Source organism: Bos taurus, chromosome 29 (genome assembly GCF_002263795.3).
Source record: "Bos taurus isolate L1 Dominette 01449 registration number 42190680 breed Hereford chromosome 29, ARS-UCD2.0, whole genome shotgun sequence".
Lineage (NCBI taxonomy): Eukaryota > Metazoa > Chordata > Mammalia > Artiodactyla > Bovidae > Bos > Bos taurus.
In genome coordinates, this window is record NC_037356.1 from 17,979,080 (window position 1) to 18,002,792 (window position 23,713).

The following is a 23,713-nucleotide window of genomic DNA, read 5'->3' on the forward strand; positions in this document are numbered from 1 at the left end:
TGTGGCGTTAGCGCCGCCCGGGAGACTAGCGACTTGGGATACTTAGTAGCCCGGAACCTCGCGCGCGCGGTTCCGGCAGCAGCGCGCCCGGGGAAGCCTTTGCGTGCCGCACCGCCCTGCGCCATGCCCTTCAGCCTAGCGCTCGGAGGTGAAATCTTCAGCCTGGGCCCCTGCAGTGGTCCCTGTGGTTTTCTTTGTAGTTGAAGGCCTGAGGCAAGGCCTCAAGTGGGAACGGCGTCACAATGATGACTGGACGGCAGGGCCGAGCTACCTTCCAGTTCCTGCCTGATGAGGCCCGGAGCCTGCCGCCGCCGAAACTGACGGACCCGCGGCTGGCCTTCGTAGGCTTCTTGGGCTACTGCTCCGGCCTGATTGATAACGCGATCCGGCGGAGGCCGGTGCTGTTGGCCGGTGAGGGCTGCGCAGACGGGATCGGCCGGGAGGAGCTGGGGTCGTAGGGCTGAGGGCCGGCTCTGCCTTAGGCTGCCTGGGTGCCTCCGCTTTTCCGGGCCTTTTCGCGTTAACTGGCCCTGTCTCGCCTGTCTCAGGTATCCGCTCCCCTTGAGCTTCTCAGAATCGGGCCGGCTAGAGTGTCATTTCAGGAAACAGATGCAGCGCAACCCACGACCTCGCAGTGAGTCTGTGAAGGACCCCGGACGGAACTGCTTGCTCCCCTCTCATTTCGCTTTGTAGGGGTGCAAAAATTAGCTCTCAGTCTATCCAGTGCTCTACTAAACCTACGTTATAGCATTTAGTCATCAAACGCCATGGGGTAAGATAGAGTGGGGAGCATTAGCCACAGTGGGGATACAGCCTTAGAAAGGTTAAAGCAGCCTGACCAAGGTCGTAAGTAGCACAGTTGTTTGTAAACCCCAAGAGTCTACTTTGAGAACCAGCACTTCTCAGATTTAATGTGCATACTGATAAGTTGAGGGTCTTGTTAAAATGCAGATTCTGATTCATTAGCCCTGGAGAGAGAAAGGCCTCGTGGTCCCAGTCTCCCAGCCACTGCTGGTCTGGGGACCTCACATTGAGTAGCAGGCTGTCTTTCCCAGTAAGTCCGTGTCCACCTGTCGGAGACCAGCCGTGATAATAAGTGACACACTGTGTGCGTGCCCAGTCGTGTCTGACTCTGCGACCCCCATGGGCCCAGCCTGGCTCCTCAGTCCATGGAATTCTCCAGGCAAGAATACTGGAGTGGGTTGCTGTTTCTTTCTCCAGGGGATCTTCCTCACCTAGGGATGGAACCTGCATCCCCTGCATTGGCAGGCAGATTCTTTACCTCTGAGCCACCTGGGAAGCCCAAGAGACACAGTAACTGTGCTAAAGTCTGTGGATTTCCCAAGGGAAAAGAGGGAAACTTTATAAGAGATATTTTTGAATTTAGCCATGATCTGTCAGAGGAATTCTTGGAGAGAGCCTTCCAGGCCATGGGAAGCTACTGAGAGTGAATGGAAGCAAGAGCATGGGGATGGGAGGGCAGTTGATGATGAGTAAGTGCAGAGTAGGGTGATAAGGCAACAAAGATTTAGGTAGATTGTGGCCATTTATTCTCCAGGCAGTCGGGAACCTTACATAATTTTTGAAAGCTGCCAAGGAAATACAGTGATTGGACTTGTGTTTTAAAAGGTTGACTTTGTTAGAAACTGGAGCCAAAAAGCCCAGTTAGGAAGAAAACTAATTCAGTGGTTCAGGAAACCAGGAGAAGGAAATGGCAACCCACTCCAGTATTCTTGCCTGGAGTATTCCATGGACAGAGGAGTTGGCCGGCTACAATCCATGGGGTGGCAAAGAGTCGGGCATGACTGAGGAACTTACACTCTTTCAGGCAACCAGAAATCACTCCCTTGTGCCTCTTTTGCCTCCCAGGTGTATGTATGCCTGGAGGTTGACTCCCAACCCACCAGATGTCAGCATTTCCAGGGCTCAAATAGACTTGAAACCCCATCTGCCTTGGACATGACCCCACTCCACAGAAATGAGTGATCTTTGTCCATTTCTGCCACTAGGAACTATGGAGTGTTCTCCCTTTTTATCACAACTCCACACTGCCCAGGCCTGTTACTTGGTGTAATGGAAAGAGGTCCACTTTGGAGTTAAATGGCCTTGCCCCACTGCTTCCCATTTCTGTCACTTTGGGCAAGTTACTTGATCAGAGCTTAAGTTTCCTCACCTATAAAGTGAGAATAATTCATCTTTGCAAATTTTTTTGTGAGAATTAAGTGAGAATCTATAGGTAAATGTGGCACACAGAAGGTGCTAACAGGTTTCCCTTTGCTTAGCTCTTGTTGCACAGTTTACTGTATATTTGTTGAGTCCTGACTGAGCTTTTTCTCTGTGCCAGGCAGTGTTACACATTGGGTATGGGAGGAGAAATACTGACCTGCTCTTGAGGAACTCCTAATTGGGTCAGTGAGACAAGCAGGTATGAGTCTAGGCGTGACAGGTGTTTTGATAGCTGGGTGAGCAGACAGTACTTTAGGAGTCTGAAGAAGGTTCAGATCAGAGAGATGGTGTTCCAGAAGAAGAAAAGATTGGCTGAAATTTGAAGTTTGTATCACTTAATCTCACCTTGCTGTTGTCAAAGAATGTTTTGTGCCTTTTCTGGGAGACCGAAGAACATAGTGGTTAAGAGCACAAGCTTTCGAATTTGATGCACCTCCTCCTCCCTACTCGCCATTTGATTCTGGAGAAGTTACTTATTTCTGTGAGCTTTAGTTTCCTCATCTGTGAAATAGGGATGGTATCTACCTCTTTGTGTGGCTGTGAGAACTAGGGGGGATGATGAATGTAAAGCACGTAGCCCAGGCCTAGGGGTCAGAGTTCCTGAGTTTCCCTTGTTGCTTTGGAAAATTCAGGCCTTGAGAACTTTATTGAAATCGTTACCCTCAGCAGCATTTATTGAATGCATACTGTATTTATCTAGTTCAATGTCTGCCGAATAGTAATGCTCAGTGAGTATTTATTGAATGAATGTGTAGATAACAAGGAAATATAGAACCATCCAGAGATTTACAAACCAGATGGGCATATCTATGAAAAAGATGAATTCTGATACAAACTTATACAGATAGAGTAGGAAGAATGGGGAAGGAGGAATACATGGTGGATTTTTTCCAGCTGTGACCATGGAGAGTATCTGGCATTCTCTAGGTAGTTGGGATATCTGTGCAGATCTTTTTCAAGTACACAGAAAATATTAAATACAGTTTTTTCTTAAGCTTTTCTCCCATCACCTATTTTTAAACCCTTGTTTCTGGATACCGCTCACCTGCCCTAAAGTTAGACTTAGTATAGAAGTGTAGTCTGCAAAACTTCATCTGTATTGATTTCTAGTCTAAGGTAAGAGTAATTTATTGTGTTCTGCAAAGAGCACTGTGGCTTTCAAGTTTAGGTCAACTGAGTAAAGGAAAAAAGAGGAAAATGATTGTGAAGGGATTGTGTATATGGTGAGAGGGAGACCACTGCTGAAAGAGAAGAGGCTAGGGAAATGGGGACTTGAGAAGAGGCCAGGCCATGCCTATCTTCTGTGCAGGATATGGGTAAACACAGAGAGTCTGGGTCTGTTATCTAGTCCAGTGGCACATGGGAAAACACAGCACACTTTGTGGTATTACAGGTGGCTCATTAGGGGAAGCAGTGGCTGGGGTAAGTGCTGTGCTATTCAGTGCTAAGTCAGTTCAGTTGTGTCTCTTTGTGACCCCATGGACTGTAGCCCACCAGGCTCCTCTGTCCATGGGATTCTCCAGGCAAGAATATTGGAGTGGGTTGTCATGCTCTCCTCCAGGGGATCTTCCTGACCCAGGAATCGAACCTGCATCTCTTATGTCTCCTGCATTGACAAGTGGGTTCTTTACCACTAGTGCCACCTGGGAATCTCCTTTCTGGGTAAAGTGAAGTGAAGTGAAATTGCTTGGTCGTGTCCTACTCTTTGTGATCCCATGGACTATAGAGTTCATGGAATTCTCCAGGCCAGAATACTGACGTGGGTAGCCTTTCCCTTCTCCAGGGGATCTTCCCAACCCAGGGGTTGAACCCAGGTCTCCCGCATTGCGGGCGGATTCTTTAGCAGCTGAGCCACAAGGGAAACCCAGGAATACGGGAGTGGCTAGCCTATCTTCTCCAGGGTATCTTCCCAACCCAGGAATCGAACCAGGGTCTCCTGCATTGCAGGCAGATTCTTTACTAACTGAGCTATCAGGGAAGCTGCTTTCGGGGTAAGGGAGAATGCAAAATAGTCTGAGTGCTGTCCAATCCCAGATCATAGTGATATTTTGTATTTTTATTGTTTTACAATTTTTCCCAAAACACTTTTAGTAACTACTGTGAAAAACGGTTAGGTATTATTATCTTTGTTTTAGAGGTAGTAAATTGATTTGCCCAAGACCATTCATCCATTTATTGCCTATTTATTAAGTGCTGTCTGTGTGCTAATATATAAAGATGAGCGAAACATTGACTTTGCCTGGTAGTAGAGGGAGAAATAATTACTATAGCAGTTTACATATCATGAGGGATGAATTCATCCTTTTAACTCCAGGAAAGTTTTAGGAAGGCTTCTTAGCAGAAGTGTTGTGTGAGTTAAGCCTTGAAGGATCAGGACATTGCTGGGCAGAGAAGTAATCAGTACATGATGTATAGAAGTATGAAGGAGCCTGGGTTATGTGAGGAATTAGAAGTAGTTCAGTGTTGCTGGGCACAATATGTATACCAGGGAGTGTCAGAAGATGAAGGTGGAGGAGTCAGCTCATGAAGGGCCTGGGAGGTCACATGCGGGAGATTGGGGTCTTGTTAACCATCATTGAAGAAGGGACTGACGAACTAATTTGTGTTTTAGTAAAAATTCCTCTAGTGACAGGGTAAAAGCTGGAATCAATGTGGAGTAGAAAATGAGATGAAAGGTAAACCAGTTATATAAATGAGCATGAGTTAAGGAAATATTTATTAGGTAGAATTGACAGTGACTGAATGTAGAGGATAAGGGTGGGAAAAAAAATGATAATTAGTATGCTTATTACCCAGGACTTGGATTTCTGGGTAAATGGTCTTTCAGGAAAAAGATATGAATAGGAAGGAACTGAGTTGGTTTGGGAGAATCCAGGTTATCGTATCTGTCAGATATTTGGATATATTTGTTTAGATAGGTATCTGAGTCCGATGTTACTAATGGGTTACCAGTACTTGGATAATAGATAAAACTATAGGATTGAAAGCCTGTGTGGGATACGAGAATGGCTGGGAATAGGCATTGCTATAAAATCTACACTTAGCCTTTTGTAAAAAAAAAAAAATTTATATAAAGTTAATACCTTTGGATCTCCCCTTCACATTTAAAACTTTGGCTTTGTAGATCATGTGATTTGATCCTCTCCAGTCTTATTATAACAGGATGATTTTATTTTTTTGCTGTGCTGAATAGCATGTGGGATTTTAGTTCCCTGACCAGGAATCGAGTGCACACCGCCTGCAGTAGAAGCATGGAGTCTTAACCACTGGACCTCCAGGGACGTCCCAGTAGGATGATTTTTTTAGAGATAGTTTTTGAATAGGTAGTACTTGCAAAATTAGAAAATTCAGAGGATACAAGAGAATGAGATGTATTTGTAGTACAGTGTACTGTTTTAGTAACCACTAGATATGTAAATACAAATCGGTATTTGGAGACAAACCAAACTGCTCTTAGACCATTTGTAGAGGGCTTTAACCTCTACTCATCATGTCCTGAACATGTCCTGGAATGCAGGTTAGTGTAAGTCTAAGGTCTAAAGTTAACCTATTAAAAAAGAAGAGCTTTTTTTTTTTCCTTTGTCAGTCTATCATTCAAGTTTTTGTGCTTATCCACCTTTATCCTTGAAGAAACTTATAAAACATGAATTTAAAAAATTTTAGGTTCTGTTGATAGTTACATTTGTAGACAAAATGTTGCTTTTCATAGTTGCCAGATATCCTTAGGAAGATGTTCCATGGTCATAGCTGTGTGTTCAAAATACCCATATGCAACAGCTTTTTTTTTTTTTAAGAATGTTGGAAGAAATTACAAACTATGTATCTAAAACATTAAAAATGTGATTTTTAACACACAAGACTGATTTTTGCTTTCTTTGGAATTTGTGGTTTTGATTTCAGGTTTGCATCGCCAGCTTCTATATATTACTTCCTTTGTTTTTGTTGGATATTATCTTTTAAAACGTCAAGACTATATGTATGCTGTGAGGGACCACGATATGTTCTCATATATAAAGTCACATCCAGAGGATTTTCCTGAAAAAGGTATTTCAAGTTCATTGTAGAAAACTTCTTTCTTGCTCTGTGCCATTTTCCCTAGTTAATCTTTCGCATGCCTGTGACTTCAGGCCTTCTGTGTTCTGTTGACTTCCGCCTCTTTGTCTGTAGACCAAAATTCTCTTGAATTCATATATCCAGTTTCTGGCTGAGCACCTCTGCGTCCCTCAAACAGCAAACAGGACTCACGTCCCCCCTGCTCACCCAGACCTCCTGGGCTTCTGTGTCCTGCTCCAGTGAATGGCACTACCGCCCACCTGGGTGCTCCAGCCAGAAGCCTGGGAATCGTCTTCACAGCTGTCTCTGACTTCTCATTAGTCATCAAGTCTTACCGTTCTAATCCCTAAATAATTCTCAACTCTGAACTCTCCTCTCTGCCACTGCTACCACCCTGGTTCAGGCCCTGGTAATCCCTTGTGTAGACTCCTGCACTTGCCTCCAGCTTGCCTCTGCTTTTGTTCTTAGCAAAATCACATCTCTCTGGATAAATATGGATATGCTTAAATAGTTATCCATTACCTTTTGGATAAAATCAAGACTCCATTAAGATGGCTTTTTCCCCCCAGGCTGATTGCCTGGTATAAACACTTAACTTAGACTTTTATCCACCCCATTATACACACAGACTGTGTTCCTCACTGGACTGAAGCTTCATCTTTGTTTCTCCCGCCTCCAGCCCAGAACCTACACATAGTAGGCATTTAATAAATAATGCCTGGCCTGACCTACACAGAACCCTGCCTCATCTTGTGTCACTCAGCTCGTGCCGCTTGAAATGCTGTCCTGAGCCTGCCCTATGTCACTGCGTGCATGCGGTGCCCCTGAGTCTTCCTCCTGCCCCATCTCCACCCTGTGCACCTACAGATTCCTGCTCAAGAGTCATCGTGCTATAGACAGGAATTTTCTGACCACACTCTACTTATCTTTGTGCAACTATGAATGTAACTGTAATACAGCTGTTTTCTTGTTTATATTTTATACAAATATGCAATATAGATATTTGCATACGTGAATGAATGAGTGTAGGAAATTTTTAAACTTGTAATTTTATAGATTTTTAGATTTTCCTATTTATGTAAATATGTAAGCATTTCAATTTAAGCATTTTAAATCTCATCAGACTGAATGGTGATCTGTAAGGTCCTACTTAACTCTGAAATTGTATGATTCTTAATAATAATTTCCTTATCCTTCAGGCATATATGTGATGTTTGTGGTGGATCAGAAGGGTACGGCTTTTTTTTTGCAGTAAAGAGCTCAAAGACTAGTACAAAGCCATGAATAGTGGCTGTGTCTGGGATGGGAATAGTCAGGATTGCTGGATGTTGGAGATGGAAGGATCTTGGGAATAGTGATTTCTAAGAGGGAGACCCAGTGGCAGTTAGTCCTTCGACCCATACCTCTGGCTCTTTGCCTGTATGTTTCCACTAACTCCCTCTGACAGTGCGTGTAGCCTCACAGGCTCATTCTCTCTGAGCAGCAGATTACTGGCAGGTGTGCAAAGAGCCTTCTGCACCAATAGTGCAGCCATGGAAAGCTTGACCACCTCAGCTCCGGGCCGCTCCCTGTTCAATCCTGCTTCCACTCCTTCAGCCAGGATCCCTCTGACAGCACTTTGCCTCTCTAGACAACCATCTGGACATCACCATAGACTCAAAGCAGTTCTTCATTCAGTGGAACAAAATGCCTGGTTGGGAAGCTGGGTTGAGGACTAGAAAATAAAGCAGTTCCTATAAGAATATTAAGTGTTAATGTTTCTTTAGGAAGTGTGATTTTTTAAACATGATTTTAAAATCTTTTGTGATTTTTCTTTTTATAGATAAGAAAACTTACGGGGAAGTTTTTGAAGAATTCCATCCAGTGCGTTGAAGTCTCCAAAATGTTTGCTCCGGTTTAATTGATACAAGTTATTTCTGTATTTTGTTGAACTGTTTCTATGACATCTGAAGTTTATGTTAATCTCTTAACGTTAACACCTTGTGATTAAAATGGTCATTATAAGTGCTCTGACTCCTTTTTGTCAAAAAAACAGTTTATCAGAGAATGGTCAGTTTCCATTTAGCTAGTTTTGAGAAGACATCTGGCAGATTTTAAAATGGAGTTTAGTTCTAGTTCAGAGTTGGCAGTCTAATAGCCTGTGGGCCACATCTGGCTCACTGCCAGTCCGGTTTTATTGAACACAACCAGGCTCATTTGTTTACATGTTAATGGCTGCTTCCTTCTGCAGCAGAGTTGAGTGGTTATGACAGAGACCTTATGGTCTGTGAAGCCTGAACTATTTAATATATGGCCTTTTACAGAAGAGTTTCACCTGCTCCAGTTCTGGTGCAGAGTGAACCAAGCAAGCCAGATGATGGACGGTTTTGTGAGTCATGTAGAATAATTTTGACTCGATTCTAGGTAGTAGAAGGTCACTAAAGGATTTTAAACAGAGAAGAAACACAAACTGGAATCAAGATTGCCGGGAGAAATATCAATAACCTCAGATATGCAGATGACACCACCCTTATGGCAGAAAGTGAAGAGGAACTAAAAAGCCTCTTGATGAAAGTGAAAGTGGAGAGTGAAAAAGTTGGCTTAAAGCTCAACATTCAGAAAACGAAGATCATGGCATCTGGGCCCATCACTTCATGGGAAATAGATGGGGAAACAGTGGAAACAGTGTCAGACTTTATTTTTTGGGGCTCCAAAATCACTGCAGATGGTGACTGCAGCCATGAAATTAAAAGACACTTACTCCTTGGAAGGAAAGTTATGACCAACCTAGATAGCATGTTCAAAAGCAGAGACATTACTTTGCCAACAAAGGTTCGTCTAGTCAAGGCTGTGGTTTTTCCTGTGGTCATGTGTGGATGTGAGAGTTGGACTGTGAAGAAGGCTGAGTGCCGAAGAATTGATGCTTTTGAACTGTGGTGTTGGAGAAGACTCTTGGGAGTCCCTTGGACTGCAAGGAGATCCAACCAGTCCATTCTGAAGGAGATCAGCCCTGGGATTTCTTTGGAAGGAATGCTGCTAAAGCTGGAACTCCAGTACTTTGGCCACCTCATGTGAAGAGTTGACTCATTGGAAAAGACTCATGCTGGGAAGGATTGGGGGCAGGAGGAGAAGAGGACGACATAGGATGAGATGGCTGGATGGCATCACTGACTCCATGGACATGAGTCTCAGTGAACTCTGGGAGTTGGTGATGGACAGGGAGGCCTGGCGTGCTGCGATTCATGGGGTCGCAAAGAGTCGGACATGACTGAGTGACTGATGTGATCTGAACGTGGTCATGGTTATATTGCTGAGCTCTCTGCAACACCATAGAGGGTGGTTTAAAAGGAGGAAACTCACAACCAGGAGAATAGCTAGGAGACTGATACAGCAAAGAGGTCTCAGCTCTTAGTTGGGACATCCTGGGGAAAGTGAGCTCAGTAGCTAACACTGTCTACAGTGGAAAGTGAAAGTGTTAGTTACTAAGTTGTGTCCGACTCTTTGCAACCCCATGTACTGTAGCCCTCGGGGCTCCTCTGTCCATGAAATTCTCCAGGCAAGAATACTGGAGTAAGTAGCCGTTCCCTTCTCCAGGGGATTGAACCTGGGTCTCCTGCATTGCAAGCAGATTGTTTACCATCTGAGCCCCCAGAGAAGCCCATCTACAGTGGATTAGAAGTAAAAGATCCCACACAACTAGAATGAGGTTTTACTCTTTATTGCTTATCAAGTCCAAAAACTTGTCCAAAGTTTTTGTTTCTAAGCTCAGATTTCATAATCAGATTAGGTTTTGGAGATTAATAAAATTGTTTACATGTGATTTGAGATTAGGTGGCAGTATGAATATAAGCAGATGGACAAAATCACATGGTTCCACCTCTCTTCTCTTGAGTCCTACTTGTTAAAAATGAAATCATGTCTGAGAAAGCACTTTAGAAGTTAATAAAGATATGTACAAATACAAGGTATTTTTATTGCTGCAATAAATAAGTTTATAGTTTATCTCTGCTCAATAGGCATAGGAGTGTGAACCACTCAGAGTTGAGGACTCGGCTTCTTAGTTCTGTAGGGTAGAAAGTAAGGGAGGACTAGAACAAATAGAAGTTGAGGGTGGGAGGAAAAATAGACCTATAATATTAGCTCTCACATGCCAGATGCTTTTGACTTACTGTTTAATTTTCAAAGCAACTTCATGAGATAGGTAACACCATCTCCATTTTATAGACGAGGAAATTTAGGCCACAATTGCAGTTAATGACTGCCAAGAGAGAAGGATGTGAACTTTGGTTAGTCAGATGCTAGAACTTCTGTTTCTACTGTAACACACTGACCAGGTGACAGACATGTGGTCCCTCATGAATCACTGGCTTCCACCCCAAGCTAGTAAGAGGAGTGAGGAGTTGTGAACAGCAGCAGGCAGCCTAACGGTGACGCAGTGATGAGTCCAGGAACTGGTGCTCAGAGGAAGGTAGGGAGGATTCCCAGACATCCAAATCATCACTTGTAGTTGCAGGTCCAGGTCTTTCTGGTCTTAGCATCATCAAGCTAGCAAACTGCACCATGTCTTCATCACAGGGACTGCCTTCTATCATGTGGAGTAAGCTGTGGGTGCACAAATTTAAAAAAACAAGTCAGTATAAGTTCACACCATTAAAGTGCTGTCACATGTCTATTGAAATAGGAAACCTATTGAAAAAGTGCAAAAGTGTTTGTAGAAAAACCCTAGTGGCCTTACAGCACTATGAGAAGAATATGGTTGTCAGAGCTGCAAAACATCATCTAGCTTCATCTCTACCTTTTACTAGCAGGAAAACTACAGAAAGGTGAAATAAGTTGTCCAGGGCATAAAGAGATCAGTGCAGAGCCAGGACAAGAAGCTAGATTTTTTTTTTTTTTTTTTAACTTTTGTTCAGTTCAGTTTAGTCGCTCAGTTGTGTCCGACTCTTTGCAACCCCATGAATCACAGCACGCCCGGCCTCCCTGTCCATCACCAACTCCCGGAGTTCACTTAGACTCATGTCCATAGAGTCAATGATGCCATCCAGCCATCTCATCCTCTCTCGTCCCCTGCTCCTCTTGCCCCCAATCCCTCCCAGCATCAGTCTTTTCCAATGAGTCAGCTCTTCGCGTGAGATGGCCAAAGTACTGGAGTTTCAGCTTTAGCATCATTCCTTCCAAAGAAATCCCAGGGCTGATCTCCTTCAGAATGGACTGGTTGGATCTCCTTGCAGTCCAAGAGACTCTCAAGAGTCTTCTCCAACACCACAGTTCAAAAGCATCAATTCTTCGGCACTCAGCCTTCTTCACAGTCCAACTCTCACATCCATACATGACCACTGGAAAAACCATAGCCTTGACTAGACGGACCTTTGTTGGCAAAGTAATGTCTCTGCTTATCAATATGCTATCTAGGTTGGACATAACTTTCCTTCCAAGGAGTAAGCATCTTTTAATTTCACGGCTGCAGTCACCATCTGCAGTGATTTTGGAGCCCAGAAAAATCAAGTCTGACACTGTTTCCACTGTTTCCCCATCTATTTCCCATGAAGTGATGGGACCAGATGCCATGATCTTCGTTTTCTGAAAGTTGAGCTTTAAGCCAACTTTTTCATTCCACTTTCACTTCCATCAAGAGGCTTTTTAGTTCCTCTTCACTTTCTGCCATAAGGGTGGTGTCATCTGCATATCTGAGGTGATTGATATTTCTCCCGGCAATCTTGATTCCAGCTTGTGTTTCTTCCAGCCCAGCGTTTCTCATGATGTACTCTGCATAGAAGTTAAATAAGCAGGGTGACAATGTACAGCCTTGACGTACTCCTTTTCCTATTTGGAACCAGTCTGTTGTTCCATGTCCAGTTCTAACTGTTGCTTCAGCCACACAAAAAACAAGTTAGAGTGTGTTGAAGTGTGTTACAGTGTAAAACTGGCTGCTCTTGTCTTCCAAGAGGTTTGGCAGGTCAAGGAGTGATGTATCTCACTGCTCTGCCATCCCTAATTCTTACCTCCAGCCCTTGCTGCAGAATTCTACAGTGCTAAGGAAATCTGTAGTGTAGAGGAAAGGAATTAGATGTGAGTTAGGCCAGGGTCCATTCACATCTTGGCTTTGCCATTTCCTGAGTAACCTCAGACTCATTTTCTCTCTCAGACCTCCAGGTTTTTTCATGTGTTAAAGGGAATTGTAATTCCATTAGATCATTGATATGCAAGTAATTTTAAACTATAAACCTGTTCAAGTGCCAATCCTTTTACTAATACCTTTATTATTCAGTGAATAAACTGAAACCCAGAGAAGTGAGCAAAAGCAAGGCTGCACAGCTCATTAGAGGTGGGATCAGAACTTGAACCCAGAGCTCTTGACCCAGCCCCCTTACAGTCAAGAAGAACCTCTGAAAGGCCACTCAGGGAGCTTCAAGAGGAGAGGGACACAGGGTTGAAGTTGGCAGTTTGGGTGCAGGTTTGAAGTTGTTTAGTCACTGAGTCATGTCCAACTCTTTTTCAACCACATGGACTGTAGCCCCCAGGTTCCTCTGTCCATGGGATTTTCCAGGCAAGAATACTGGGGAGGATTGCAATTGCCTTCTCTAGGGAATCTTCCTGACCCTGGGATTTAACTCAAGTCTCCTACATTGGCAAGCAGATTCTTTACCACTGAGCCACCTGGGAAGCCCAGGTTTGAGGTAGGGAAAGGGAAAATGACTGAGCAGAACTCTCTAGACTGTGTATTTAGGGTCCATGTGTACTACCCATCATTACAGAGTAGCCTCAGGAAATATGGCAGAGACTAAATCTGACGGAAAGAACACCCAGATCAGACTTCCCTGGTTAGGAATCTGCCAGCTAGTGCAGAGGACACAGGTTTGATCCCTGGTCCGGGAAGATTTCACATGCCACGGAGCAACTAGGCCCGTGTGCCACAACTACTGAGCCCACACACCTACAGCCTTGCTCTACAACAAGAGAAGCTACCCCAGGGGCTTCCCCTATGGTCCAGTGGTTAAGAATCAGCCTGCCAATGCAGGGGACACAGGTGAGATCCCGGGAAGATCCCACTAAGCCTGTGCGCATGACTACTGAGCCCTGTGCACCCTGGAGCCCATGCTCTGCAACAAGAGGAGCCACTGCGGTGAGAAGCCCGCGCACCACAGCTAGAGTCAGCCACACTCACCGCAACTACAGAATGCCTGCATGCAGCAATGGACACCCAGTGCAGCCAAAACTAAACAAAGATAAAAATGTCCAAGTATTTTCACATTTACTGTAAAAAAAAAAATAGAAGCTACCCCAGTGAGAAACCCGTGCACTACAACCAGAGAAAGTCCGTGCAGAAACAAAGACCCAGCACAGCCAAAAAAAAAAAAAAAAAGAATGCCCAGCTCTGGGGCCAGTCTTGCTTTTTTTATCCCCTTACCAATTATGCGGGGTTTCACTGGTAGCTCAGCAGTAAAGAATCTGCCTGCAATGCAGAAGACTCAGGTTTAATCCCTGGGTCAAGAAGATCCCCTGGAGAAGGAAATGGCAACCCATTCCAGTATTCTTGCTTGGGAAACCCCATGGACAGAGGAGCCTGGTGGGCTACAGTCCATAGGGTCAAAAGAGATGGACACAACTTAGCGACTAAACAATTATGTGACTTTGGGTGAGACACTTCCTCTATCTGGATTTAATTTTCTTACAGGTAAAATGAGGATAAAAATTCTGCCCAAATACTTACATCGGGTGCTTTGAGATTCCCACGGACATGGACATGGTTTATCACCGATGAAGCCAGCTAATGGGAACAGGGCTGGCATGTGACACAGGATCAAAATTGGCAGGTGTTGTGGCCAAATTTCTCCCATCTACCCAGGAGTGACCCACCCAAGACCGTCCCAGATCCCCTTCCAACCTCCTACCCTGTGTGGCACCACCACCTGCTTGTCTAGCTTCCTTCACCTACACCTCACAACCCCAGCCCTTCTGGGCTCAGATCCCAACATGTATGTATATGTCCTCTCAACTGGGCTTCCCAGCAGGCATGCCTCCACGCTGGTGTGCCTAGTACAAGTTAGAGTGTCCACAAGGTGGTCCTTTAACTTTCCGCTTGGCTGGCTGCAACTTGGGATGGCCAGAGCACCTCTGCTAGTTGCGGGACTCTGGTGAACAGCCTCAGTCATGTACCCCGGCAGCTTCACCCATGTATCCCAGATGCCATATAAATATAATTCTCCATATCCCATAACTAGAAAAAACGTTGGAAGCAGTGCCACACACACACAAAACTCACATTCAACACCCGAATAAACACGTGCCTTGGGTAAGGTTCTTCATTTATAAAATAGAAATAATAAAAACTATATTCCTAGAATTGTTATGAAGATTAAACGAGTTCATCCTATCTCAAGCATTTAGGGACTATATTGACATTTATTACATGCTCAAATAGAAGCTATTATTAATATGTGACATCAGAGGTTCTTATTTTAGAATTCATGGATGGGCCTCTGAAGTTGCATATACAGTCATATATATGTCTATATGCCTAGACTCTGGGGAGAGAGTCCTTGGCTTTAATCAGATTCTTAAAGAAGTCAATGGTGAGAACACACTTGTTCAGTTCATACAGCTCCAAATATTCACATGAAGTGATGCAAAATATTAGTTGCTCAGTCATGCCTGACTCTTTGCAACCCTGTGGAATGTAGCTCACCAGGGTCCTCTGTCCATGAAATTTTGCAGGCAAGAATACTGGAGTGGGTAGCCATGCCCTTCAGGGGATCTTCCTGACCTGGATTGAACCCGGGTCTCCTGCAGTGCAAGCAGATTCTTTACCGTGTGAACTGTCAGGGAAGTCCAAATATTTGCATACTTACTAATAAATGCATACAAGTGCACATAAGGCATGCACACACCAACCACTTTTCCTTATGTTTCCATAATAGTTCACCATGATTACTCACCAATTCTGGGTCAGAAGGAGAGTAAGACAGGCCTGGCCTTGGGCCTTCCTGGGTTGTGGTCTCAATACTCAAAAGCGAGGGTGGCTGTCTGAGAGCCGGGCTCGCCCTTTCCCACTGGGTTCACCACTGCTCCCTCTCCTCCCCTGGAATGCCCTCGGTGGACATGAGCACGGCCACCATTACCTTTCCTACACGGCCTGTCCCATTTTCTCCTGGTATCTCCTTGTCACCTCCTCCGCTTTCAGGGTAAGATGGGTGAGGATATGATGAAGGCTAGCGAAGTGCAGGTGGAACTGGGCTTCCAGGTCCAGCTGCCCCAACACGCTCTCCTCCTCAGCCTCTTCCATCTCTCCAGCTTCAGTCTCAGCTCCCTCGGCTTTGCCACCTGCCACCTTGGCCTGCCACTCCTGCCGGGGCAGCAGCCCGTGCTCCATATCCATGCGGATGGCCTTGAGCATGGTGAAGTAGTTGTAGAGATCGGAGGCGCCCGCCTGGGCATGGTACCCGTGTGTGCTCAGCTGCATGTCCCGCAGAAGACTGGGGATCATCACCACCTGCTCCATGTTGCGCACCACGGCCAGGTACCGGTCCATGATGGTCAGCAGGCAGTTCTTGGGGTAGCGCTTGGTCAGCACCTGCATGATGGCTTTATCTTCCATATGGAGTCCTGCAGACTGCCTCGGCCTCTGTTTCCAGGCTGTTATTTTTATGTCAGTATGCACAGCAGTTTGACAGGATGCCAAGACCCAGCCAGTAGGTCAACACAGCCCTCTTTTAGGCCAATCCTAGGGCTTGGGTCCCAACGTCCTGTATCAGGTGATCCATCTGCCCAGCAACAGAACTGCCAGACTTCTGACTGTCATTTCAGTGTTCTGTGACTGCGTCAGAAAGAGCCCGGCTCCTCCTTCATCAGCTTGCAGAGCCATTTACAGGGCAGCCTTTTCCTTTGGCAGCTGGTGCACTTGACCCCGAGGCAATAATTAATTCTCTCAGGTCACCTAAGACCAAGCTGCCCACTGGCTATCTGTGTCTTAATGTCCAACTTGCTTCTTTCATTTGGGTGCCTCAGCTGTGAAATGAACTAGGAAAGAGGGTCACGCCATGAAACTGCTTAATGTGGGACAAAGAGCTCTCAGATGGGAGCCAGAAGTCTGGTTCTGCAATTTCTCAGTTGTGTGTTGTCATCGTTTGCTAGTTAACACTTAAGAGCGCTCACTTTGCATCAAGTACTACACTGAGCTCTTTCACCCAGTCCATACAATGAGTGCTTTAACATTCTCATTTTACCAATGAGAAAACTGAGGTGCACACAGCTAAAGTAACTTGCCCATGGTGCCTTTGGGGCTGGGATTCCAGCCTGGGACCACCTCTCTCTCACCTCCAGTTAGGAGTCTAGACTGATGTGTGAAGTTGCATAAGTTATACAAGTTAACAGGATCCATCTCCTTGTCTGTAGATTTGAGGTGTTATTGTAAGGAGACAAGGCTAAACAAAATGCTTTGTAAATCACAAAGTGTAGTCCCCAGATGTATTATCCCTTCAGTTGCTGGATTAATGCTCAGGTCCCTCTCAATACTAGCCTGTAATCCCATGAGTTATGAAGCTTCGTCTTCACCATTGACCCAGTGTTTCGGCCAACAGTCTTGAGATAATAATCCCTTGCATTGCCACATTTTCACAGCTGGCAAACTGTGTTTGCTATACTTCTTAATAATTAGAAAAATGAACCCTAGTGAGAGGTTCCAAGTTTCACAAGTTAGTAGCAATTAGTAGCAGAGTCAAGTGAACAAGGCCTTCTGGGTTCTGAGTCAGGCCCTGCTTGCAACTCCACTTTGAGAGGAAAGATTTACTAAGTACCTTCTGCCCCAGCATGGGAGGAGACAGGAGGAGGAGCCCGTGGGAGGTCATCTTGTCTCAACTAGGCTACTTTCACCCCCACTCCGGGCAGGGGCCCCTCTGCACCCTCCTGACTGGGGCTCACCCACTGGACCACTTCCTTCTACTCCTATGCCCGGAGGCATGAGATTGTTTGTCTTTGTATTGAACTGGAATCTAACTCGCTACACAGCCCCGCCACCCCTCCCCCATGAAATCAAAACATTCACCCTATCCAAAAGTCATGGGCCTTAACTCTGCTTATATGAGCACAACAGGATAGTGTGAAAAAACCATCTTTAACTTGCTTAGTCACACTGCAGATTGAGCAGAAAAACATTAGTGTCCCCCTTTCCAAATGAGGAAACTGAGACTCAGGAAAGGGGAGTCTCAGACATGACAGGAGGAGGCCCAGCCCAGCTCTCCAGGCCTCAGAAGAAAGTGACAGCCATCCCTCTCTCCAGGACCCCTTGATGGGCTGGCCAGGCACATGGCTGCAGATGACCTGGGGTCACCCTGCATTGGACAATTGGCCTTGCCTCTCTAAGGCACAGAGGGCAGTCAAGTCCAGCCATGGGTCTGCTGTGAGGGCAAAGCTTCCACTTGTAACCCTTTCTGTATTGCAGGTTGTAAGCAGAACATAGAGCACGGTCAACTCCTCTTCCCTCTGGCTGTGTGACCTTGGGCTAGTCACCACTCCTCTTTAAGGTTCAACTTCCTCCTAAGTTATAATAATGATAAGAGCAAGCATTGACTGAGGATTTGCTATCCTAAGCTAAGCTGATACATGCAAAGTGCTTAGAACAGAAGTCAATTCTCCCAATAATCCTATGGCGTAGATAGTCTTTGTTCACAGAGGAGGAAATTGAAGCCTAAGAAGGTCAAGTAATTAGTCTTAAGATGCACACTATTAGCTTTTAGACAAACAGAAATTGGAATTAGTGGTAAATCCTGCCCACTGATATTAACAGTTATGAGGACTAGAGACAACATTTGTGTGTAATACCTGATATATATTGCAAAACCTCAGTAAACATGCACTGCCTCCTGGCCATTCCTATTTCCTATGCTATGCTCCTAATTTCTCCTTTATTCTTCCATTCTAGGGCTTGCTACATACACTTCCATTCCCTTTGTACCTATCCTGGTGCCCAGACCTGCAAATGCTCAGTAGATGCTGGCTGATGGATTACCATTAGACTCACTTTCTGATGCACTCTAGAGTCCTTGGTTATAATGTCCAGTCACCTTGAAAAATAGGGTCCCTGGCTTGGAAGGAGGCAGTAGTGAGGCCTTTGACCCAGTGAGGGAGTCCAAGTGGCTGCAGCCACACATGGCCCAGGCATGGCAGGTGCTCAAAATCAGCTCATGGGCCTGACTCTAAAGGGAGGCTCTTTTCCAGACTTCTAGGAGAGGTATGCCATACTCCTGTCCTGGCAGTCTTCCTCATACACACTGTTCTTTCTCAATATGTTAATGTAAACAAACAGTTTGCAATATACATTAGCCAGAGGACTTCGCTTGTGGTTCAGTGATTAAGAATCCAACCTTGCAACAGTGCAGGTTCCATCCCTGGTCCAAGAACTAATATGCCACATGCCGTGGAGCAGCTCAGCCTGTGTGTCCCAACCAGAGAGTCCATGCACTGCAATGAAAGATCCCACACGATGTAACAAAGATCCTGTGTGCCATAGCTGAGACCTGATGCAGCCAAATATGTATATATATGTATGTATAAAGAACCTAAAGGTGTGGGATGGGGTGGAGGGTGGGAGAGAGAGAGGTTCAAGATGGACAGAACATATATATATATTTATGGCTGAGTCATGTTTTTGTATGGCAGAAACCAACACAACATTGTAAAGTAATTATCCTCCAATTAAGATGCATTAGCCCGACATTAACTCCGTCAGTCAGCTACATGGAGAATTTGCATAAAACTATTTCCTAACCTATGAGTGGAAAACAGCAAGTTTTCTAAATTAATAAAGTGGGAAAATATAATTTTAATAGATTACTTAAGTAAACATTTGACTAATTCATTTTAGCCCTAAAATACTTTTTGTTTGCTTTTTTACTTTTCTAGGAAAATACCACACCATGCCGCTTGGGAGTCGAAGTTCCCTGGCCGGGAAATCAAAACTACACCCTCGGCAGTGAAAGCACAGTCCCAGTACAGGACTGCCAGGGAAGGGAAAACATTCTTAAAATATCTTTCCTCTGGAAAATGGGGCTTCCTCTGTATTTGAACATCCAGGATGGCTGAGCAGTGGATTTAGCCAGAGACCAGGAGTCTGGACACTGTGGTTTGGGTTCCGGGCCTGCGTCCAGGTCCACTTGTGACCAGGCTTCCTGGGCCCTAGCATCCATGACTGTAAAGGGAAGGGTTTGGAGATCTCTGAGGAAAAGGCCTTTCAGTCCTGGTCGTATAATTCCTTCTGAATCCATGTTTGGGTCACTAAGGATATCATTACCCAGGTCTAGTGCCTTTCTCGTTAACCCAGGTCCAGAGTCACTGACTCGGGTCTGGAAAACATGATGTTCTGCTTATAGACAGGGCTGGGAGAACTGAGCCAGAGTGGTGGGCCGGGCAGGAGGGCCCCATCAGCAGTGGCCTCCTGGGCCTCCCTTTCCCCATCTATTCAACAAGGGGACTGGTCTTCATTAAGTCCTCTGAAGAAGGAATTCATAGGGCCTGGACTTCATCTTAGGCCTGTTCATGATGATCATGCCCAGCCACCTTTCCAATGGACTCTGAACTCTGTGTTTAGTGCCTATGAAAACAACAGAAGGATAAGAGCCCCCCCAGACAGGGGAACCTTGAAGATCATATCTAGGTTACTCATCACCTAAGAGAAAACATACACTAATCACCCCTTCCTCCAGACAGGCCATAAATTTTTCTGTATCTACTGGAGTGTAACCTCAGGTTTATTGATTATTGGCTAATTGTTTGACTGTTTGAGCACATGAGCACATAGCACGTGAATGATGGGGTTATTGGGATTGTATTTTCCTTGGTTTATGTAAGTCTCAAGGAATTTGGAGTGGTGGGTTCAGACACGAACACATGGGGTATAAAAGATTTTCACAAATGCTGGTCGGGGTCCTTGGCTAAGAGGAGACTCTGCCTTGGGCCCGCTGGTGTAATAAACTGCATTCCACTATCTGCATTGTCCTTCTGAGTGAGTTTGTTTCCCGGAACGTGTGGCTACAACACCTCTACAGCTTAGACTTTGGGGGACTCCACCAAAGCACAGCCCCTCTGTGGCCCACTGTGTTATTCTGCCCCTGTGTATGCATCATAATCTCATCTCAGGCTCGTCCATTCCCAGACTTGCTCACGGACATGGCCCCAGGGATGGAAGGGGAGCTGCACGCATGCGTGAGTGAGCAAACTGATAACAGGGGGATAAATGAACTCTATGTGTGGGTGTCAGTCACTCAGTCATATCTGACTCTGCAACCCCATGGACTGTAGCCCACCAGGCTTATCTGTCCATCGAATAGTCCAGGCAAGAATGCTGAAGTGTGTTGCCACTGCCTTCTCCAGGGGATCTTCTTGACTCAGGGCTCAAACCCAGGTCTCCTGGATTACAGACAGATTCTTTACCAAGGAATCTGAGCCACCAAGGAAGCCCCTCAATGAGCTGCATGAATGAACAAATGCAGAACAGACCAAGTAGCCCTGTGAAGGGGGCAGGAGAGTCTGCACGGTCAGGGCTACAGACGGAGACTGTGTCCAGGCCTACCTGGCAGATGAAAGATAAAATGTTCCTGAGTCAGCAGCTGCCAGCTGGCTCCAGGTATCAGGGAACTAAGGGCACAGGCTGGGTTCAGACAAGTTCTGGGAGTGGGGAGAGGAGGAAGGCAAGAAAGAAAGGACAAGGACGTGAGATCTCAGGGGAGACGGGGGCAGGAGAGGTGGCCCTTGGTTCCAGAAGGGTCTGCTGGACTCAGGGGTCCCTGCCATGTCTCAGGGTTGGGAGCTTATCTTGTGCGGCTGGGCCACTGCAGGCAGAAGTAGCAATGGAGAACAAGGAGGTAGCAGAAGGTGGGCTAGACCTCAAGCACCATTCCATTTCCCCCAGACTTCCCTCCCGCCCTCAGGTGGGGAAGCTGAGGCTGAATGAGCCCCTTTACTAGAATGGCCTCTGCAGAACTGCCTATGACCTCACCCTCAGGTTACCTGATCATCCCAAGTTAGAAAACCTGAACTGGCCCCAGATGGACTGGGGTCAAGGCCCTCAAGAGCCGGGCCAGGAACACCATGTGAATGTTGTGCCAGGGATGAGCTGATCAAGTCGTGCTCTGGGGCAGCCAGACTCCAAGAAAGCGTGTCAGGGCTTGAGCCCAGGCAGCTACAGAATGGGCTCACAGCTAGGCTGTGACAAGTTTTCTAGCTTTAAAAATGATATATACCTACACTCGTGGGAATTCCCTGGTGGGCCAGTGGTTAAGACTCTGCTCTTCAAATGCAGGGAGCAAGGGTTCAACCCCTGGCAGGGGCACTAAGATCCCACATGCCTTAGGGTGCTGCCAAAAAAAAAAAAACAGAATACACACCCTCATATCACCTGATGGCCGTGGATCTCAGGCTGTCTGTCACTCCAGGTCTGATCTACTGGGGAACATCTGGGGTCAAGTCACCATGTGCTCCCACCCCCAGCCTTACCAGGAGGAGTCAAAAGCAAACCAAAGTCCTTACCTGTTGGGGGCCAGAGTGAGGCACTCCGCCCATGGCAAAGGTCATGAGGAAGGAGGCTCGGCATATGCAAAGGTGGGATCGAGTCTCAGGAGTCCCCCTGGAAATCCTCGAGCATCTACTCCCATAACCAGAGTCTGCCTACTTTACTACTTTGTGCTCTCGCCTACACCTCTGACTTTACGGGGAGTGGGGGGGCTGTCCCCCACCACCTCTCTCAGAAAAGGAGTTAACTTAGAGCTCCAGTTAATAATAATTCCTGGGCGTGATAGGAGTGTTTCAACCTACAAACTCCTTTGAAGGTTCTCTAGCCTGCCTGACAGGCTTGTCGGGCCACATGTGATTGCTCACAGCCTCCCAACCATGAGAGGCACGAGATGCTTTAAACCTTCTAAAAACAGGTTCCTTAGAAAACCATCAGTATAAGTATAGTGGGCTGATTAGAAATTGGTGAAGGGTTTTTCATTTGTTGAGCCAATGCTTACTGCTAAGTCTCCACATCCCCTTGCCCTTATACACATTAATGAATATATAGAAGAAATAAGTATTAACCTTTGATATTAATCACGTTAGACCTTAGGCTAAGTAAATTCTTTCCTTAACTAAAACCCACTACACCCTCACCCTATAGGAATGTAACTTTATCTGGGTGGCATCTGTTTAAGAATAATCACCCCTGGAGAAATAAGTGTCCTGGTTGACTGACCGCTGTCACAAGGAGAGGGTCATAAATTGTCAGCAGGCCCCCTGACCAGAAGATGAGGTAACACCCCTAAGACCTCTGTATACATTTGTATGAAGCACCTGACTTTGATAAAAGTCAGGACTGCTGACCCTGCGTGACTTTTGCATAACATCTCAGTGTATAAAAGCAGACCATGGAAAATAAAGAATTGGGATCAGTTTCTCGAAATACTGGTCTCCCCATGTCACTCTCTTTCTCAAACTCTGGCTGAGTCTCCATCTGGAGCGCGGAACCCACCAAGCTTACTAATTTTGCCTGGGCTTCTAAGATCCGACCAGGGAGGCCTCAGTGTCTCCTCTCCTTTGGGAGAACGGAAGGACGCCTGCGGCCTACGTAAGTGGTGCAAACTTCTTGTCTTGAACTTTTATTGGTTTCCCGCGTAAACCAAGCTACTCAGCCTCTTTTCTCCACTGAATTTTCCTACTGAGCTATCCTCATTCTATTACTCTTTATATCTCTAATTAATATCTAATTGAAGCTATTGTATCCTGATCCTTGCCGACGCCGTCCCCGCTTCGAACTCTCTGGATCAGCCAGGGCTGGACCTCGGCACTTACCCTCCAGAAAAAGACTCGCTCTGTCACTGGGGGGACTTCATGTGTTGAGAGCCTGCTTTGTGTCTGCGCTGTGCTGGGCCTGTGGTTATAACAGGGCATGAGGCAGACAAGGCACCCCACTCAGGCAGTTTGTAGCTAGTGAGAAGAGATCCACAATCAACATACTCATAAATAAATATGACCATATCACATGGTGACATGTACCAGGAAGAAAACAACTTAATGAGCTAGAGCTTTGCTACTATACAAGTGTGCTCTGCAGACCAGCAGCATCCAAGCACCAGGGAGCTCACCAGAAAGGCAGAGTCTCAGGCCCTGCCCAGATCTCCTGAATCTCCATTTCAATGAGATCCTCAGGGGATGCCTATGGTCAAGGGGTCAGGAATTCATTCCAAGCATGGTTATTACCCCAGGGGAAAAGAAATATTCATTAACATATTGAGACCTGAATATTCTCAGTTTCTGGAAGCTCTGTCTTGCAGGTAGAGGGAACAACCAGTACTACCAATCAGAAAATAATGTCCTTAAAGCCACATCTGGAACTTCCCTGGTGATCTGGTAGTTAAGACTTTGCCTTCCAATGCAGCGGGTGTGGGTTCAATCCCTAGTAGAGAAACTAAAATCCCACATGCCTCAC

The 23,713-nt window shown here is 45.8% G+C and overlaps 2 protein-coding genes across 2 annotated transcripts; one reads left to right on the top strand and one right to left on the bottom strand.

The window, feature by feature from the left end:
- Nucleotides 1-91: 91 nt before the first annotated feature.
- On the top strand, nucleotides 92-8,285 carry NDUFC2 (NADH:ubiquinone oxidoreductase subunit C2). Its single transcript, NM_176642.3, is given in 3 exon segments — nucleotides 92-411; nucleotides 6,127-6,270; nucleotides 8,102-8,285. Coding segments are annotated over 3 exon segments (363 nt in total). The 5' UTR covers nucleotides 92-242; the 3' UTR covers nucleotides 8,152-8,285.
- Nucleotides 8,286-9,960: 1,675 nt separating this feature from the next.
- On the bottom strand, nucleotides 9,961-15,867 carry THRSP (thyroid hormone responsive). Its single transcript, NM_001040533.1, is given in 2 exon segments — nucleotides 9,961-10,860; nucleotides 15,378-15,867. A coding segment is annotated over 1 exon segment (453 nt). The 5' UTR covers nucleotides 15,836-15,867; the 3' UTR covers nucleotides 9,961-10,860; nucleotides 15,378-15,382.
- Between the last annotated feature and the right edge of the window lie 7,846 nt (nucleotides 15,868-23,713).